At 36.3% G+C, this 16,451-nt stretch overlaps 1 protein-coding gene across 4 annotated transcripts in view; it reads right to left on the bottom strand.

The window, feature by feature from the left end:
- The window catches only part of MAP3K15 (mitogen-activated protein kinase kinase kinase 15), an 83,040-nt gene that overhangs the window by 11,091 nt on the left and 55,498 nt on the right, over positions 1-16,451 (bottom strand). For all 4 annotated transcript variants that reach the window (XM_027637793.1, XM_027637803.1, XM_027637812.1 and 1 more), the window contains 7 exons: positions 13,729-13,824; positions 12,246-12,333; positions 8,410-8,543; positions 7,708-7,835; positions 5,880-6,010; positions 5,483-5,588; positions 2,306-2,463 (listed from right to left, as the gene is read on the bottom strand). In XM_027637793.1, the coding sequence (XP_027493594.1) occupies positions 2,306-2,463; positions 5,483-5,588; positions 5,880-6,010; positions 7,708-7,835; positions 8,410-8,543; positions 12,246-12,333; positions 13,729-13,824 (841 nt within the window). The remainder of the gene's footprint in view (positions 1-2,305; positions 2,464-5,482; positions 5,589-5,879; positions 6,011-7,707; positions 7,836-8,409; positions 8,544-12,245; positions 12,334-13,728; positions 13,825-16,451) is intronic.

The raw sequence follows: 16,451 nt of genomic DNA, 5'->3' as shown, positions 1-16,451 counted from the left end.
CTTGTGGCCAGCCCACTCCTCTGTGTGCACTCCGGGGACAGGCTAACAAAACCAGCTTCAGCTGGGGCAGTGTCAGATGCTGGTAGCACCCCGGTGGTACCCTTATGCACTTAAAAATCTAGGAAAGCCCAAACCAGGACCAGGAAATCTGAAAGCTTGTCTCTGATCTTAATCTCTGTGGCCCAAGAGGATTAAGTTTTGTCACAAGCATCCAGAAATTCTGTGGCAACATGAGTTTACTTTGTCTCTATTGAATGCCATTTGTTAGTGCTCCTTTCACCAGACACAGATGCACAGATTCTATGCTCACAGATGAAATACCACAGAACACACACCCAGCCAGGAACTATTTCCAGTTCTTGGTTTACTCTAGCCCCTTTTCTCTTCTTTGTCCAACTCTCTGGTCGTTTGCAATTTCTATAGTGACTGCACAGCCATACTTAGACCCACCACCTCCTCACCGCCCCTGCAGAGCGTGCATGTGTGGAGGTGGGGACCTCAAAGGTTTGATATCCCAAGTTTTCCAGACTTTCATTCTTTTTACATGCTTGCCCAGCCAGCCTGCTTTATTCCTGACTTCAAATCCAGCTTCCAGCTTGCTTACTTTTACTATACAGAAAAAGAAAACATGGTTTGCAATTTATGGTGCCTAGCTGGACACAGTTCCAAACAGGTCCCAGCAGAGCCAAGAAACAGAAAACAAAAACAAATGCCTGACTGTAGCACATTAACACAGTCTGCAAGAAGAATGCTAAAAAGTTTGCCACATCCTTGAAGAAAAAAAGGCATGAAATGTATTTTAAAAATGCCAGTTCTGAAACTTCAGAACACATCTCTGTAGTCTGAAAGTGCTTATCAGCAGTAAGCAGGGACAGGCACAATCCTGCCAGAGCTCACCTTGTGAACCTGCACAGAGAACCAGCCCCCAGAACTGAACCAGAACTTCCCGACAGTTCAATAAACTCTGCTGAAAAATAAGATGTGTAACTTACTGAACAGCTCAGCTACATGCCAGGTACATAAGATGAAAAGGCATCTGCCAACACAACTGTACCTGACATTTAGAGCCATGTGCAAAAAAGTCTCTTTCCATGGCTCCCTCAGGAAAGCTTTAGTGAGCCAAACCACATTCATCCAGGCAGCTTCTTCTGAGGTATGTCACCAATTGACAGCACTATGGTGACATATTTTACCATTGAAATAACTACATCAAACCCCACAATAACCCCTTTCTTTGCCTTTTACCTGCAGTGCATGGGACAACTCACAGGTCTATTATGATGTATGGCATTACATGTCATGCTGAACCGCAGCCCAGATCACTGTACCTACTGATAAAGATCTGATTTTGCCACCATGGTTCCATTAATTATTATACTAATGCTCACACAGTAACATTCAACAACATACACAAAAGAATTACAACATTGGTAATTTAAAGTAGTTTGTTGGGTTATGGATGGGATATTTTCCCCATTATAAGAATGAGGACTTTGAAGCAAAAGTGAAAACTTATGTACTTTGGTAAAGGTCTACACAAGCCAATGGAAGAACCAAAAATTTTTAATCTCCATATTTGACAAATAATCACATCATAGCTTTTACACTACTGTTACAGTCAGAACAAGCAACTTTTTTCAAACATTTATTATCAAAAGTATCTGAAGAATTCTCAAGTGTTAATTTGTGCATTTGAAAAAAGATACAGTATGAGAAATCAAGTACTAAAGACAACAGCTTAAAGAGAAGGAAGCTCTGATCTGAAGGACTTAGACTGAAAAATACAGAGTATTCCACTCCTTTAGTACACACTGGAAATCCTGAAAAGCTACCCCTCTGCCCTCGTCCATCATATCTTCCTAACAGAAGAATGTTGCACAGACTGAGCCTTTGAAAGACAAGGCGGGCAGATACTCTGGGAGGGAAGCTTACAAAAAAAAAGGACTTAATAACTTGTTTGTCATTATTGGAGAGACTGGTTACAAGAAGGAAATCATAAACCAAGAGCAGGAGATGACAGAAGTAAGACAGTAGAGAATATTAGTTTTCATACGTCTTCACTCATTTTTGAGATTGCTGCTCTGAGTCATGACCTAGTTCCAGCACAAAAATAACTGATCACCCCTAGAGCAATACAGCTTAGAGCAGAGAAGAATCATTCAATGAGAGCCAAAAACACAGGTCAGACTGTGGCTTTGTGCGAAAGAACCCATGTCACAAAATGTTACTACCAATTAATACTATAAAATAAGTTAGTAATTTAATTTTTTTTATTATTGCTCTAAAGCAATGAAGCTGTATTTACTTTAAACATTGCAGCTTGAGGCTCCCCTAGTTCATGGAACGGAGGTTTGCCTGTAGCCATTTCGATGATGGTGCAGCCCAGTGACCAGATATCAGCTGGAGCACCATATCCTCGTGGTCCTTTATCGATGATTTCTGGAGCCATGTACTGCAAGGTTCCTAGTCAGGACAAAAAGAACAGTCAAGTGTATAGTCTTCATTCTTATGGAAGAGAATTAACACACTACTCAGCAAGCCAAAAATTGTCAAATGCCACCTGTATAACATAAATACTTGATTTCCCGAATCAGCACTGAAAACTTGACATAAACTTATATTTTAACATCTTTTTATATGCTACCTGTTTGCCCCTCCTTTCTAACACAAGGTTCCAAACTGCTAGAAGTATATTCACCACATATTCCAAAAGCTTCCTCAGAACACAAAATTACATCAACAATTTTTGCAGACACCAAATTTTAAAGATTATGCATGTAAGAGATAATGAAAATCTGCAGTGACAGTTCCTCGTGAGAATAATTTTTCATATTTTTATGCCAATAATGAGAACACTAGTGACAGAGAATTTCAAACTGTTAGTTTGAAAAGAAGCTATTTTTGTAAATATAAGACAGTTAGGGAACCCATCATAATTTATTTGGAATTCCAGGAAGTCTTGGATGTGCTTGGGATTTCTGACATCCAAGGTTAGCCAAAAAAACCAAACACCAAACATGTTGGAACTTCTAAAGCCAACTAAACCTGTTGAAACTTCTAAAGCTATACATGGTGACAAAGCAGACAATCTGCCTGTAATACTAGTTATAATAACGATAAATAAAAAATACAGTAAAAAAATAAATAAAAGGTGGTCAATTCGAAATAACTGACATTGAACCATATACTAACCCAACTCATGAGGTATTTACAGGAAGGGTCCACATCACCAGCAGAAACCTCTGGATGTTCTGAGTGTTTTGAACACTACAGTATTTTCTCCACCTGAATTTCTACCAGCTCTGTTATGACATCTTTAAATTATTTTTCTTCTTAAGAATGCAATAAAACTACATTGTGGTAAAGCTGTGAACTATTAAGTAAAAGACATGTGGTGAAGATAAAAGGGTATCACTATGTTCATTGAATGTGACTGCTGCAGAATGGAAGTTTAAGGCACAGCTTTGCCCTAGGCTGTGTGTCTTGAATGGAGGGATATAATGTTTAAACCACTAGAAGTCTGATTCTTCCCATCATGTGATTTTATTACATAATGCATAAAAACCAGGGTTTATGTACTGAGTTATGGAACAAAACAAATTGCAAGAGACCTTTTAAGACCCTCTGGGCTATAGCTACCTGCTTACTGATTTTAAATGATAATTGAAGTAAAATATTTATTCTCATGGCAAATTACATCTCGAAGGCACAAACAGGGCTGCAAACGTGCAAGAGAACAAAGAAGGGCACAAGGAAAGATTTACCTCTTTTTATTACAGTATGGTGACATTTCTTTAGATGCCATTTCTCCATATATCATCTCTAATAATAACTAGTTGCTAAAAAGGCACCAAGGAGTACATAAAATACAGGCAAAGAGAGAATAATTTTTCCTTAGTACCTGCTCTAACCGTAATAAGCAATCAGCCATAACAGTGGTTTCCTGGGCAAAAATTAAATTTTGGACTATGACTTTTAATAGCCACAAAAGTATCTTCCACCATGACTTCAATTTTTACCTTATGGAACCCCTTCATATATTTAAAATCTTCAGAATAACCTGCAGAAATGAGCAGCAATATGTCTCACCACGTGGTAGTGCAACTCTTTTCCACGGAATGTAACTGTATTGAACCAGTCTAAAAAATGGTAAGGACAAATATTACAGGAAAAACCTGAAAATACGTTTTCAGATACTACAAGAGACCTGTACTTATTAGAAAATTATCAATCCAGCTGCATAAGCAAGATGATTGAAAAGAAAATTATTTTTTGAAAGCATTTGTTTGGAAAACACTTACAGGAATGCTTCAATAGCCAGCATTTAACCAGCTCTGTTCAGATATAATGTCATCTATGTATCTGTTGTAGCATCTCTAAACTGAAGAGATTGCTTCTTGTAGCTCTTAATTTCTTAGTAAAACATTTAAATGTTGCATTTGTGATTACCAACAGGACAAATAATTTTTTTTCTTCTCTTTAAGGAGCTTCTAACTTAATTTAATTTGATTCTAACTACAATCTTTACAGCTTTGAAGGGAACTCATTTGTTTAAAATGCCTGCACGTGGGAAGTTGATCTCATAAGACACTGATGCAGGAGGTATCATATGCTGTGTTCAGATCATGATGTAATATAAGCCTAGTTTCCAATTCACAAGGTTTGCTAATAATGAGTAAAAAAAGCTTAGAAAGGCAAGTTACTTCAGAACCTTAAGAATTTAATTTTCATTTGTACCATTTATTTAAACTGCAGGCCAGTAAGAGGCTTGTGATACCAGCCTTTGCATAAGGCCATGTAACAAGAAAAACCATCATGCTACCCTGTACCTTCAGTGATCGCAGAACCGAGCAATTATGTGACCATATATTCATTTTTTAATGTGGAGTTTCACCTGGTGCTCGGCAATTTTTGTTTTCTCCAATGACAAGTCTTTACAACGATGTTGTATTGAAAGGTTTTCTGTAACACATCAGCCTAGCATTTTTATGTAAACTTCTTTTTACTTTTGTTGCCATAACACCAAGTTAGTCACTGGACTGGGTTTTATAATTAACGCCTCAAAACTGAAAGTATTTACAAGTTTGAGTTTGGTTTTCTGCACTTTTAAACATACATCCAGAAAGTGTGCATGTATGAGCTACTAATATCAAGATTATTAAATGAAAAAGTTGCTGTATTCAAGTATTTCCAGATGTAACTGCAACAAATCAACTGTTAGTTAATGAAAAACACTTAGAAGAAAAACTATAATCCCATCACACTTAAAAAATGGAGGGGAAAAAAAAAGTAAATCAGAAAAAAATTACATTTAAAAAAATAGAAGGATATCAACTCTGTGTTTATGGTGATCATATTCCCATTCACTCTTCCCTGAAAACAGAGACCTAATAGTGTTTTCATCACAAATCCAAAGAGCCTTTTGGTTCTAATGCAAAACCTATCACAAACTCCCTTATAAACTCTGCTAAATTCATCTTACCTGTAAATGTTTCAGTGCACGGATTGATTCCTGCCAGACGTTTGGAAGTACCAAAATCAGATATCTTAACCACACCACTATAGGTGTTCACCAAAACATTATCCCCCTGTGGTTTGTATAGGAGAGAGAGAGGGAAGGCAGGGAGCAAGAGGAGACAGATGAATACAGATTCTAAATCTCAATAAAACTCCTTCAAGTTTGCAGTTATCTTTGTAATATACTTTTCTACAAAGGAACTTTCCAGGAGCACCAGGGAGAAGGGGTTGGTTTATACTTTCCTTTTGTTTTAAGCTTTCTCGAAATCCTATTAAAAATTCTACTTCAGATCAGAGTAAAACTAACTGAAGTAAATAAGATAAAAAGCAAATCAAACAAGACACACCAAAGGAAGATTTACCTTTATATCTCTGTGTACAATCTGGTTCTCATGGAGATACTTAAGGCCTTCCAGAATCTGCTTGGTGTAAAATTTAATTGTAGGTTCTTTCATTGGGCCCCACTTAGATCTTAAGAGAGCTGAGAGGCTGCCTACAAGAGATTAAAAAGAAAGTGTGGCAAGATAGCAAACTCCCCAAATTAGCATGAAACATTTAAGTCTGGATGAAGCCTTTGCTCACTATCCTAACACAAGAGAAAAACAATTCCTATAATTAAGCCAAATTCTTTCTAGTTGCCTCAAAGCAAATATTTAGTTTCTGCTCTTGACTGGTTATTTCTTTTTTCCCAGCTCAGGTTCCATCTCCAAGACAAGAATAAATGTTCTGACAGTGCTGGATCCATCCCCCTCACTTCATTCTAAAAACTCTTGAGACTAAGACTAGCACCCATTTAGCCCTTAATGAAATAAAGACTAAAGGTAACACTCTATCATGTTATAAACTACACTTAATGAACCACATGCATAGGCAAAGAGAAGCTGATTTTCTTGAGGAGGGGAAGGGAGAAGAAAAGAAGAAAGAGCCTTTTCCTTGCAAATATGGGATTAACTTCCGGAAATATTCAGAGACAGGAGAGAAAGCTCCTGAAAAAACCCTCTGAATGTTCAGAGTAGGAGGTAGGTCATCCACACTTCCCCTTCTTCTAATAAAACTAATCTTTAAATAACTCAAATATTTTAATCATGAAGCAAAAAAAAGAACAGTTTTGCTTATCCTGCATAAAATAATATAAATGCAGTGGGTCTACTTAATGCCAGACAAATTCAGCTAAAGGAATTTTCAGTCCACACCAACAGCTTTCTCAAGTTAAGTTTCCTCAAAGAATCTTTTATATTCTGAACAGCTGGTTCCTTTTTAAGACTGTTTAAAGTATCTGAATTGGTTCAAAAATATCTTGACATTAGCAACTAATCACAGCCCACTTTACTGTGCATATATGAACTGGAAATAACACCAGCTGATACTGTTAACAAGTGTGGGAAAACAGGAGAAGTGTTGATATAAACTCATCACATCTGCATGCATCATGCAGGTCATACTGTCTCAGCTTTCAGGTGAGAAGGTCACAAGAATTAAAAAATTAAACAACTTCCCTATATTAAATGCCCCAGATCTATTTAATTACACTTTGAATGTTTGTGTCTGGATCTTTCTTAGAAAACCTGACCTTTCTTCCTATTATTTCTGTTTTTATTTTGCAAATTATAGTCATACAATAATTTAACACTCATTCTGACACATCCTTGACATTGAAGAGTATATAGCAAACAGAAGATGTAAACATAAACCAGAGAGGATATAGAGGGACTGCACATCCTAAAATGTAGAAATGCTGGAGAAGTGAAACTGGAAATTATGAGCAAGGGGCACATATCACTTTTACCTCCAGTCCACCTAGGAAATAGCAGTGCTTTGTATATAGCAGTTACAAAACAGTACTTAATTGCTCTATGAGTGTTACTGCTCAACAGAAATTTATTCTAAAAGCTCCAGTCGTCATTCAGATGTTCCAGTTAAATGGACTATACAGCTCTAACTATTATAACAATCAAATATTTTCAGTGACTTTTTTCCAGGTTTAGAATTATTACAGAAAGGGGAGAGGTTACTGGGATCTTCAAATCTACTCTTTATATAAGAATGACACCTACAGTTGATATCCCAACAGAAAATCTATATACAGTGTACAAACATATTAATTAAGTGCATATCTACCAACTTTCAGTAAGTTTAGAGTCCCAACTGCTTCTGATTCCTTTGAGAGACTAAGCTCAGAATGATACAAACCTCCTGGCACCTGCTCCATAAAAATCTTAATGTATCCATTTTCTGAAACAGATCCAAGATACTGTACAATGTTCCGATGCTTTAAATATTTATGCAGTGCTATCTCTTCATGAAGAGGTTGAGAATATCTAATTAAAAAAGAAATTACCAATGAGTATTTCATTAGGTAGGAAAAGGTTCTAGACTACATTTAGATGCGAGTTTGACAACAGAATGGATTTTAGGGATACCCATCCAATTCTCAGAAAACATCTTGTCCATGACCTTAAAACTGCAGTGTGATTCACTGCCTAGTCACAAAAAGTACTGAGACAGAGGAACCCTGATGCAGAAACACGCCCTCAAAGAATTTTTATGTGTGCCTTTTCTATCAATACATTGTACTCTCTTTGCCACCAAAGAGCTCCTTTTATGCTTTTCCCTCCTCTCCAAAAAGAATACAAAAAAGATAAAACTGCAACTTGATATGCATATATATTATCAAGCTGTAACATTTTGATCTATATCATAACTCTTTAAAAAATTCAAAGTTTTTATTCTCGAAAGAGTACAGTTAAATATCAGGAGGCAATAATAACTGATTTTAGTATATCAGGACTTCATAAACTAACCACAAAGAAACACATACTAAGAAGAGCAAGTTTTCAGTAAACAAGTGCATTTTTATTACAAGTATGTATATAACAATAAATTAGGTCTTACCTGCTGTCTCTCTCGGGTATTTCTTTGATGGCTATTCGGACTTGGTTGCTAAGGTCTCTTCCAGCATAAACGATTCCATAAGTACCTTTCCCTAGAACTACCCTCTCACCATTCTCATCATAATCATATTCATACTGCAAGCAGAAAAAATAAATAAAGCAGCACAGAAACTGTTATCACTAACATCTGACATTACAGAGAACCTTAACAACAGTTATGTACTAAGAACAGCACAGAGGGGTTACTGCAGCACAGCTGTAGGACAGCAGGTTATCTGACAGCCCAGTGCATTATACAAGCTGTAAAATTTCCATCTTACTTGCTCTGTAAAACAATCATCCCTAACCAACTTCGAGATGCATTCGTCCAAACAAGGAACACACCACCAAACCAAATTCAATGGAACAGAGCTGTCAAAAAGTATCATCTCTACGAACCGCTGACAGAGCCTTCAGAATATATAAATATACGGAACACAACCCATAATTTTTAAACCAATGGTTTAATAAATAAAGTGATATTCTCACTACAGTGGGTAGACATTTTTTTAAGACCTTAGACTCTCACCTGAGCTTAGCCACAGTAAAATTAATTTTTGACATACTCCCCCCTCATTACGAGCTTTTCCAGTAGGCGGAAAAAAAAAGTTCATCTTCTCAAAAAATGATTAAATATATGAAGTGGTGTTTTCCACTGCTGCAGAAACATGCTGGGTCATATTTCCAGCTGAGTAACTCAGTGCGGGTTCACTGACTGCAGTAAAGCTACACTAACTTACACCACCTCATGGTCTTGTCCCTTACAGTGATCTTGTCACAGAGCTCTCCTACTATAAAGGTCAGTGAATGTTGCTCAATGAAAGTACACCCTAGACACTACATAAAACCAAATTTCTTATGGAAGCTGGATTAAGCAGCACATCTGTGATTCATATCAGGGAACTGATAAAGGATATTGAAAAAGCACTTTTGCAAAGAGTTAAGAAAGGAATCAGACAGTTTCATAGCCTCAGATATTATCAGGAGTAAACAGACCTCCATTAATGTCTTCCGACATCCAAGAGAATGTCCCATATGAGAAAACTGCACGGTATTCTCTCTGGCTTGATATAAATTCTCTATTAAAAACCACCCAAACAACAAACCTTTTTTATAATAGCCATAACTATTGAAATTTCTGTCAGTGACCACTCTATCTGCTTTGTCCAATGAGACTCTCCGACACAGAATACAGCCTTGGGATCTATTTCCTTGAAGTGTCTTCCCAGTCCATACTGCAGCTCTGTTATTGCAATATCCATTTCTCACTGACATTCCCCCTCTTCACCTCAGCAAAGATGTCAAGTTTAATGCTGCTGTATGGAATGTGCTAAAGGAAACCCATCTGTCGTTTATCCTAACAGCATTTATCTGCTCAGTGGAACCAAACTCGAGCTAGCACAGCTTCGGTAGGGTTCCATTTACCACATTTCAGCACTTCACAGTTCACAACATAATCTTGTTATATGAGAGGCATAACTGACCCAAAATGCCATATGCAAAACTTGATGGGTTCTTTGGTAGGAGCATATCCAGCTTTCACAGCTATCATATGACATAAAACTGTGCAGAAAAAAGGTAGCAGTCACATTGCAGAATCGAAGATTGACAGCAACCCCATCTGCAACAGACTGGTTCTAAGCCAACCCTGTAATCACTGTGGAGAAACCTATGTTCTCCAGTCTGGGTCCCATGATACATGAAAATCACTGGGATTTATAATTCAATGCTAGTTAGTAGACAGTTTAATAGACTTGTATATACCTGATGCCACTTTACATTTGTCTCTTCTTGTTCCAACAGCTACAAAGATTGAATAAATCACTGTTGTTTTCCAAAAGTCTGAATATGTGATCCACTGGATGTGCAATCCAACCACTGGGTATAAGTAAACAAGTGTTCATAGCTGACCTTCTGCACAAATGTGGAAGGGCAGAGTGATCTCCAGGATATCCTATCTGCGGTACATCAGATACTCTTAAAGTGTCAGGAGCTTCTTCAGTATCAATACAGAGAAGTGAATACCCTAAGGCAGACAGGACTTCCCATTCAGTCTTCAAAATACTTGTTAGCTGTAGGACTAGACTATACACAAATTATACAACCCCTTGCAACAACTTTCTCATAAGGATTCTCACTGAAATTTGATTTTCTTCTCCCAGACTCTGCTGGATGTTATTTCTTCCTCTTCCCCAAATACAAACAGTTGTTTTATTAACAGTAAGAACTTCTGCGTTCTCTGTGCTGGTTAAGCCCATCAAGATCATACAAAGCTGCATTTTCCATGTTGTCTCTTCTAAAATGTAAGATCTCAGGTTGCAGGAAGACGTTAAGTGTCTTAGCTCATTTATACACTAAACTAATTAATTCTCCCCTTCTATATCTTGATTTCCGCTTTAATGTCCTAACAGTAAGCAAGTACACGGTACAACTGTGAAAACTTCAAGACATGTAGAATGATGTAGCTTAAATATTTAAAATTAATTTCTGCAGTCATATCTCCATGTGTCATTCATTCATGCAGGACTGTTTCCTGCTGTGCATTGTCAAGTGATTTTTTCAGTTCAGTTATTAAAAGGCTCAAGCCATGGTGAACTCACTTCCTCTGAGAGACTATTATACAGCTGGTATAATAGACTGTGGTGTTTGCACACTGTCCTGCTATTAGCTATGTACATGAGTATGTAACGTAAAATCTGCAGCTATAGATACCCTGACTTTACCAAGGCAGAGTCCTGATCCTATGTCAGAGCACAAATGTATGTATTAAGCTGGGCTTAAGAGATGTGAATATCTGTCCTTTTCACTTGAGGAAAAATTCTGTGGCCACTATGCAGAAACTCCAGTGCAAAATCTCATCTTCCTCACCATATGCAATTACATTCAATGGTATAGTAGAGGGTCTTCTACTTTCTTAAACCTCAGGTACTACCATGGTTTGCTACCATGAAGAGCTGCTCTGAATCATAACCTTGAGAGAGTTGCTGGCATGAGACACAATCAGAAAGATATCCAGCTCAAACAAACCACAGTAGGGTTTTCACGTTCATTAATCAGATTGACTAAATTTGCTTGACCACAAATAAAACTTACAACTTTTATGGTGGCTTTTCAGATTTCAAGACAAATAAAAAGAAGCACAGGATATGTACTTAGTGTTACAAATCTGGACATCTGCTATGAGGTACTGTCTTATGAAGACATGGATTCACCTACCCTAATCTGAGCCCACATAAAACGTGAATAACCTTTTCCAAGTTGGTTGAGGTTTTTTTCCCCCACTATACTGAGTATAAAGAAAGCCTACAGCTACTGGGTTCCTAATATGGATGTTACAGTGATAAGAAAAAAGTATAATGTATTAATCTGATCCTAAATATCTGCAAATCTCTGGGACTGAAGCCCGTCATATGAAATGACCTGCAGCAGTAATGGTATCAGGTAACAGCTAGAAAAACTGAAGTACCTTTTTCCTAGAATTTATTTGGTATTTTATCTTTTTTTTTAAGCCAGCTGATATCAGTTAATTCTCATCCATAGATTGTTTGCAACAAAATACATACTCAGTAACACACTTCATTAGGGATTTATACATTTTACAGTAGTAACAGGCCCACTTCATCAAAAACATGGGTTTTTTCAAATGAATGCAAATTTCACATGCAAATAATTTTGTAGGAGTTTAAATTTTGTATGCAATTAAAGAGTTTAAATGCTATTTTTTATCTTTCTAGTATACTGATATGAAAGTACAGGGAAGACTGAGAACAAGCTCCAGATCTTTTATCGCTGACGTACCTCCAATGTGTCTCCATCTATTTCTCCTTCTAGTTCCAAAGTACTGCCAACTCCATCAGACAAAATTTCTTTCACCAAACCACAGAATCTAAAAAAGCAATACACAGCACAGGATCAAAGAAGAATATCCTTTTGAAAGATTAAACAGATTCTTCACAAGGTGGGCTTTGCTTTCAAGCCAATGAACTGACTAGCATGTTCATAGGTTTCTTTCATTACTTTCTTCATATTTATCCCATTTTAAATGATGAAGAACATCAAAAACACACTGAAAAGCCTCATTATTTATCAAATTATTTTATTTGCTGTAGCAGGACTCAACAGTTGCTTGCTATTGTAATTGTATAGTAAAATCTTGGTAGATCTAATACTCAAATACTTTTGCTGTACACTTTTGGTTGCAAGTGTGATTACTCGGTATTTCTGAAAATCAGATGTCGTGGTTTCTTGTCAGACCTTCAGAAAGCCAAAAGTATAAAAGTAGTAGCATGTTTAGAAGAACAGAGTTTTAACTAATTTCTAGTTCTCTGGGGTAGAGATCCTTAAGTACAGGAACATTTTCCTCTAGTTCCCCGCCTGAGTCACGAGCTGTTTTCCAAATTCTATAACACATGGTACAATTATTAAAAATTATTATAAAACACTCACATCTCTTTTACTGACTAACAGAGACACATCTCTGAAACAGACTCCTGTAGTGCACTGAATAAGGCCTAAAAAAGTGCAACCATGTCTCATAACACACAAATTGCAATGCCAAATTAAGACTGAGGAGGTAACATTATTTTCGAGTTTCCTGTCCTTTACGCAACACACTCTACAAAGCTGGTAATTTTCTTTAACCGGAGTTTGTTCCATGTAATATACAAATAGTAATTACTGTACTAAAAGTGAATATAGCATTCAACTCCAAATACTAAGTGTATTAATAACTCACTCCTACATCATTCAGAAGGTTTATATGCAAATATCAGTCATAAGGAAGAATTTGGTCTGTAAAGATTTAGGCCTGAAATTCAGTTAGCCTGTTTACTGTTCAGAGAAAACATATGATCAGTAAATACCTCAGGTGCAACAGTAACACAGATCTGTGATACAGTATAAGTTAGAATTTTTTATTATATCTAGTTGCTCTTAAATCAAACTGAACAGCACATAAGGGAACCTAAAACAAAGTACAAACTTACATGACATCGCCAAGATACACAAAAATAAGATAACAGTTATAAATTAGAATAAGTTAGATAAGCCTTTTCTCAGACCAAGTGACTTGTAGATAAACTAATTAGAATCAGACAACAAGTGTAATGGGACATTGTCACTTTAAACATCACTGAGTTTAGCTCATTGCTTCTTCACTGAGAGAAAGTAAGTGAAGAAATAATTATTTTGTCAAGCAAAAATGTCATCTTTCAACCTTTACTAAATCAGTTCTATTTAGAACATAGATCAGGCACGCAACACTCACACAAACTGAACTCACCTGCTACACTGGATTTCTGTAGAAAAGTAGATCTGAAAGTCATCAGAGTTGTCATGGACATACAGAAAACAACATCGTTCATCAAACTTGGAAATGCTGTAAAATTCACATTAAGAAAGTATTATTTTGGATGTAACTATTAGAAGAAGTAAGTTAACTTTTTTGAATTACGAACACTTAAGAAACATCTTTTTCACAGTTAATTACCTCAGCGAGGCAGATTATATGTATTTTCTTTAAAACTAGGAGTTTTGAGTTTGTTCATATATTCTATAATCCTACCTCCAAATTGATACATAAGCTAATGCTTACTTCAGTAAAATACTAGTTTATCTGAAGTGTATTGAGGTCAGTTTGTTGTTCACCTCCACTTCCATTTTTCCACAGTTCTGTCAGATTTCTTGGTATTTGATAACACTTCAATGGAAAGCGAATTGTTTTGACACTAATTCAGCTATCCAGAAAGCCTTTCTTTTAACGTTGAAAAGTATTTCAGCTTTTTATTCCATTGCTCCTACATTAAAACTGAACTGGGAAATACCAAGAGTTAGCAGATTTTCCTCAGTGTATACTTTTTATGGCCTTACTACTGATGAACAAGTGTCAGAATGACCAATATTTACTCCAAACTGCAGCAATAATTCCAACAAAGGGATTATTTATCGCATATCCTGTCTTGTCAGTGTTATATATATCCCATCTAAATGCACTGAAAAGTGAAGTTCAAAAGACAATATCAATATGAAAGTAAATCTACAAATTAATCTCTTATTTCAAACACTTGCACTTCAGTATTATGTTACACCATGCCAAGTTGTTATGCTTGTTAAAGGTATTTTTTTGCATCAAATTATTAAAATTTCTTGGATTCTTGCACAATCTGTAAAGTCAAACTCTTCAATTTTGCTTATACTCTCTTGAGCCAGTTAGGTAAAATGACAGTAGACTATAGTAAAGTAGCTGCATGTTACAAGACCAACTTGTTGAAGCATCATTAAGGGCTACATGGAAAATACTCCAAAACATGAGAATTTTGCCAGAAGACTTTTATAGAAATATGTGAAAATACACTTTGACATTCTATAGTTTCATTCTGATATAGTGGTTTCTAGCCTAAAGAGACACATACCAGACACGAAAACTAAATGACAAAGCAAGATGATTCTTCCAAGGGCAAATACAGGATAGACACTATCTAAGTAACAATACTGCATTATGAACAGTGTCATGTATGTGGTATGTAAGGTGAGCTGTTTAGCATAAATACAATTAAGGGGTTTGATAGATCACATGTGAACATAATTTTTTTCTAAAGCTAATGCAATTTCAAAAATATAGAAGTTTTAAGTTGTCACGTACAAAGCAAACATCTAATAAATTTTAAAAAGTCTGCCTCTTTGAGCTTTATAATCCCCAGAAGTGATTAAAAATCAAAGCAAATGAAATGAGTTGCTTGCTTCCATTTGATTAAAGTTATCTTTCTCAAAGATTAATTTCTGTACATTGTGTTGACTGAAGGTAATTAATATGGTACAGAAACTTCATGCTGAGTTATGTTCAATCAGCTCCACAGACTTCAGTAATGACAACTTCCCATCCACTTGCATTGAAGTAGTAGAATAAAATATCACATTTAAACCTAATCCTGTTTCTTTTTAGAAGAAAATACTGGAGTTATGGTAGAATCTATGTCCAAATCCACAACTGTAGGCTTTCATAGCAACCACCACTCATATTATTCAGAGAAATACTTCTTCACTGAGCTTATTTGCTTAGGCAAATTACACAAGTTCAGGGAAGACAAACCTGGGACCTAAAACTCAGGTGCTTTGGGTAAAGATCATAGCCTAGAAGCCCTTTACTTTCAGAACTACAGAACTCATTAGCTATCTGAATTTATGCCTGTACTTGAATCAGAAACTTTTTCAAGCACTTAGGCTTATGCACTCACACAAGTAGCCCCAGACAACAGTCACTTATGCCCTAAGAAAGGTCAGATCCACCAATGTGGTGACTCAGGAACTCAGAGAGAAGGCAAAAGTCCACCTTGTGTTCCCTGTACTTACAGCTTCTCTGGTTCTTAGCTGCAGCCTGCATAATTCAGACGGAGAGCAAACAGGTTTCATTTTGTTTTCTCTCCTAGTGTTCTGGTTCTCACCTTTCTGGCAGCAAAGTGGCCCAACTTACGATATATATAAGGCAGCTTCTAAGTGTAGTCATGTATTTTGTAGTTGTTAATATCAAATGTGAACATTTTCTATCCTCTCAGAACAATCCTGTTTTTCTATCTGATATTCTGCTGTACTTAATCTTCTTTGGCACTAATATTTTGACCCATTTACTCATGCCTAGTGTTTCCATTAATCTAGGCATCACAAAATGGAACTATGTAAAGGTTAGTCCTTGAGAAACTTAACTAGTAGTCTCCTTCCAGCTCAAGAACTCTTTTCTGTCCTTAGCACAAACTATGTCCATGCCTCATTTAATATTTCTCTAACAATCCAAGTTGCATTTCTGAATTCCAAACAGAAAACAGATAACATGGTTTCCTTTCCTAAAAGGAAAACAAACAAAATCTTCTTTCACTTATGGAAGGAAGTGAGAAGAGCTAAGGGCTTTTCTTTCCTTCTGTCCTCCAAGTTTTTAAATGCAGAAATGACAGTAACTTCACTGAAAAGTTTGGAAAAATATATAAAAACCAGTTACATGATTGAAAACAGGGA

The sequence above is a fragment of the Corapipo altera genome, unplaced genomic scaffold (assembly GCF_003945725.1).
Source record: "Corapipo altera isolate COAL_440 unplaced genomic scaffold, ASM394572v1 0, whole genome shotgun sequence".
Taxonomy (NCBI): Eukaryota; Metazoa; Chordata; class Aves; order Passeriformes; family Pipridae; genus Corapipo; species Corapipo altera.
This window is presented reverse-complemented; position numbering and strand designations above follow the sequence as displayed.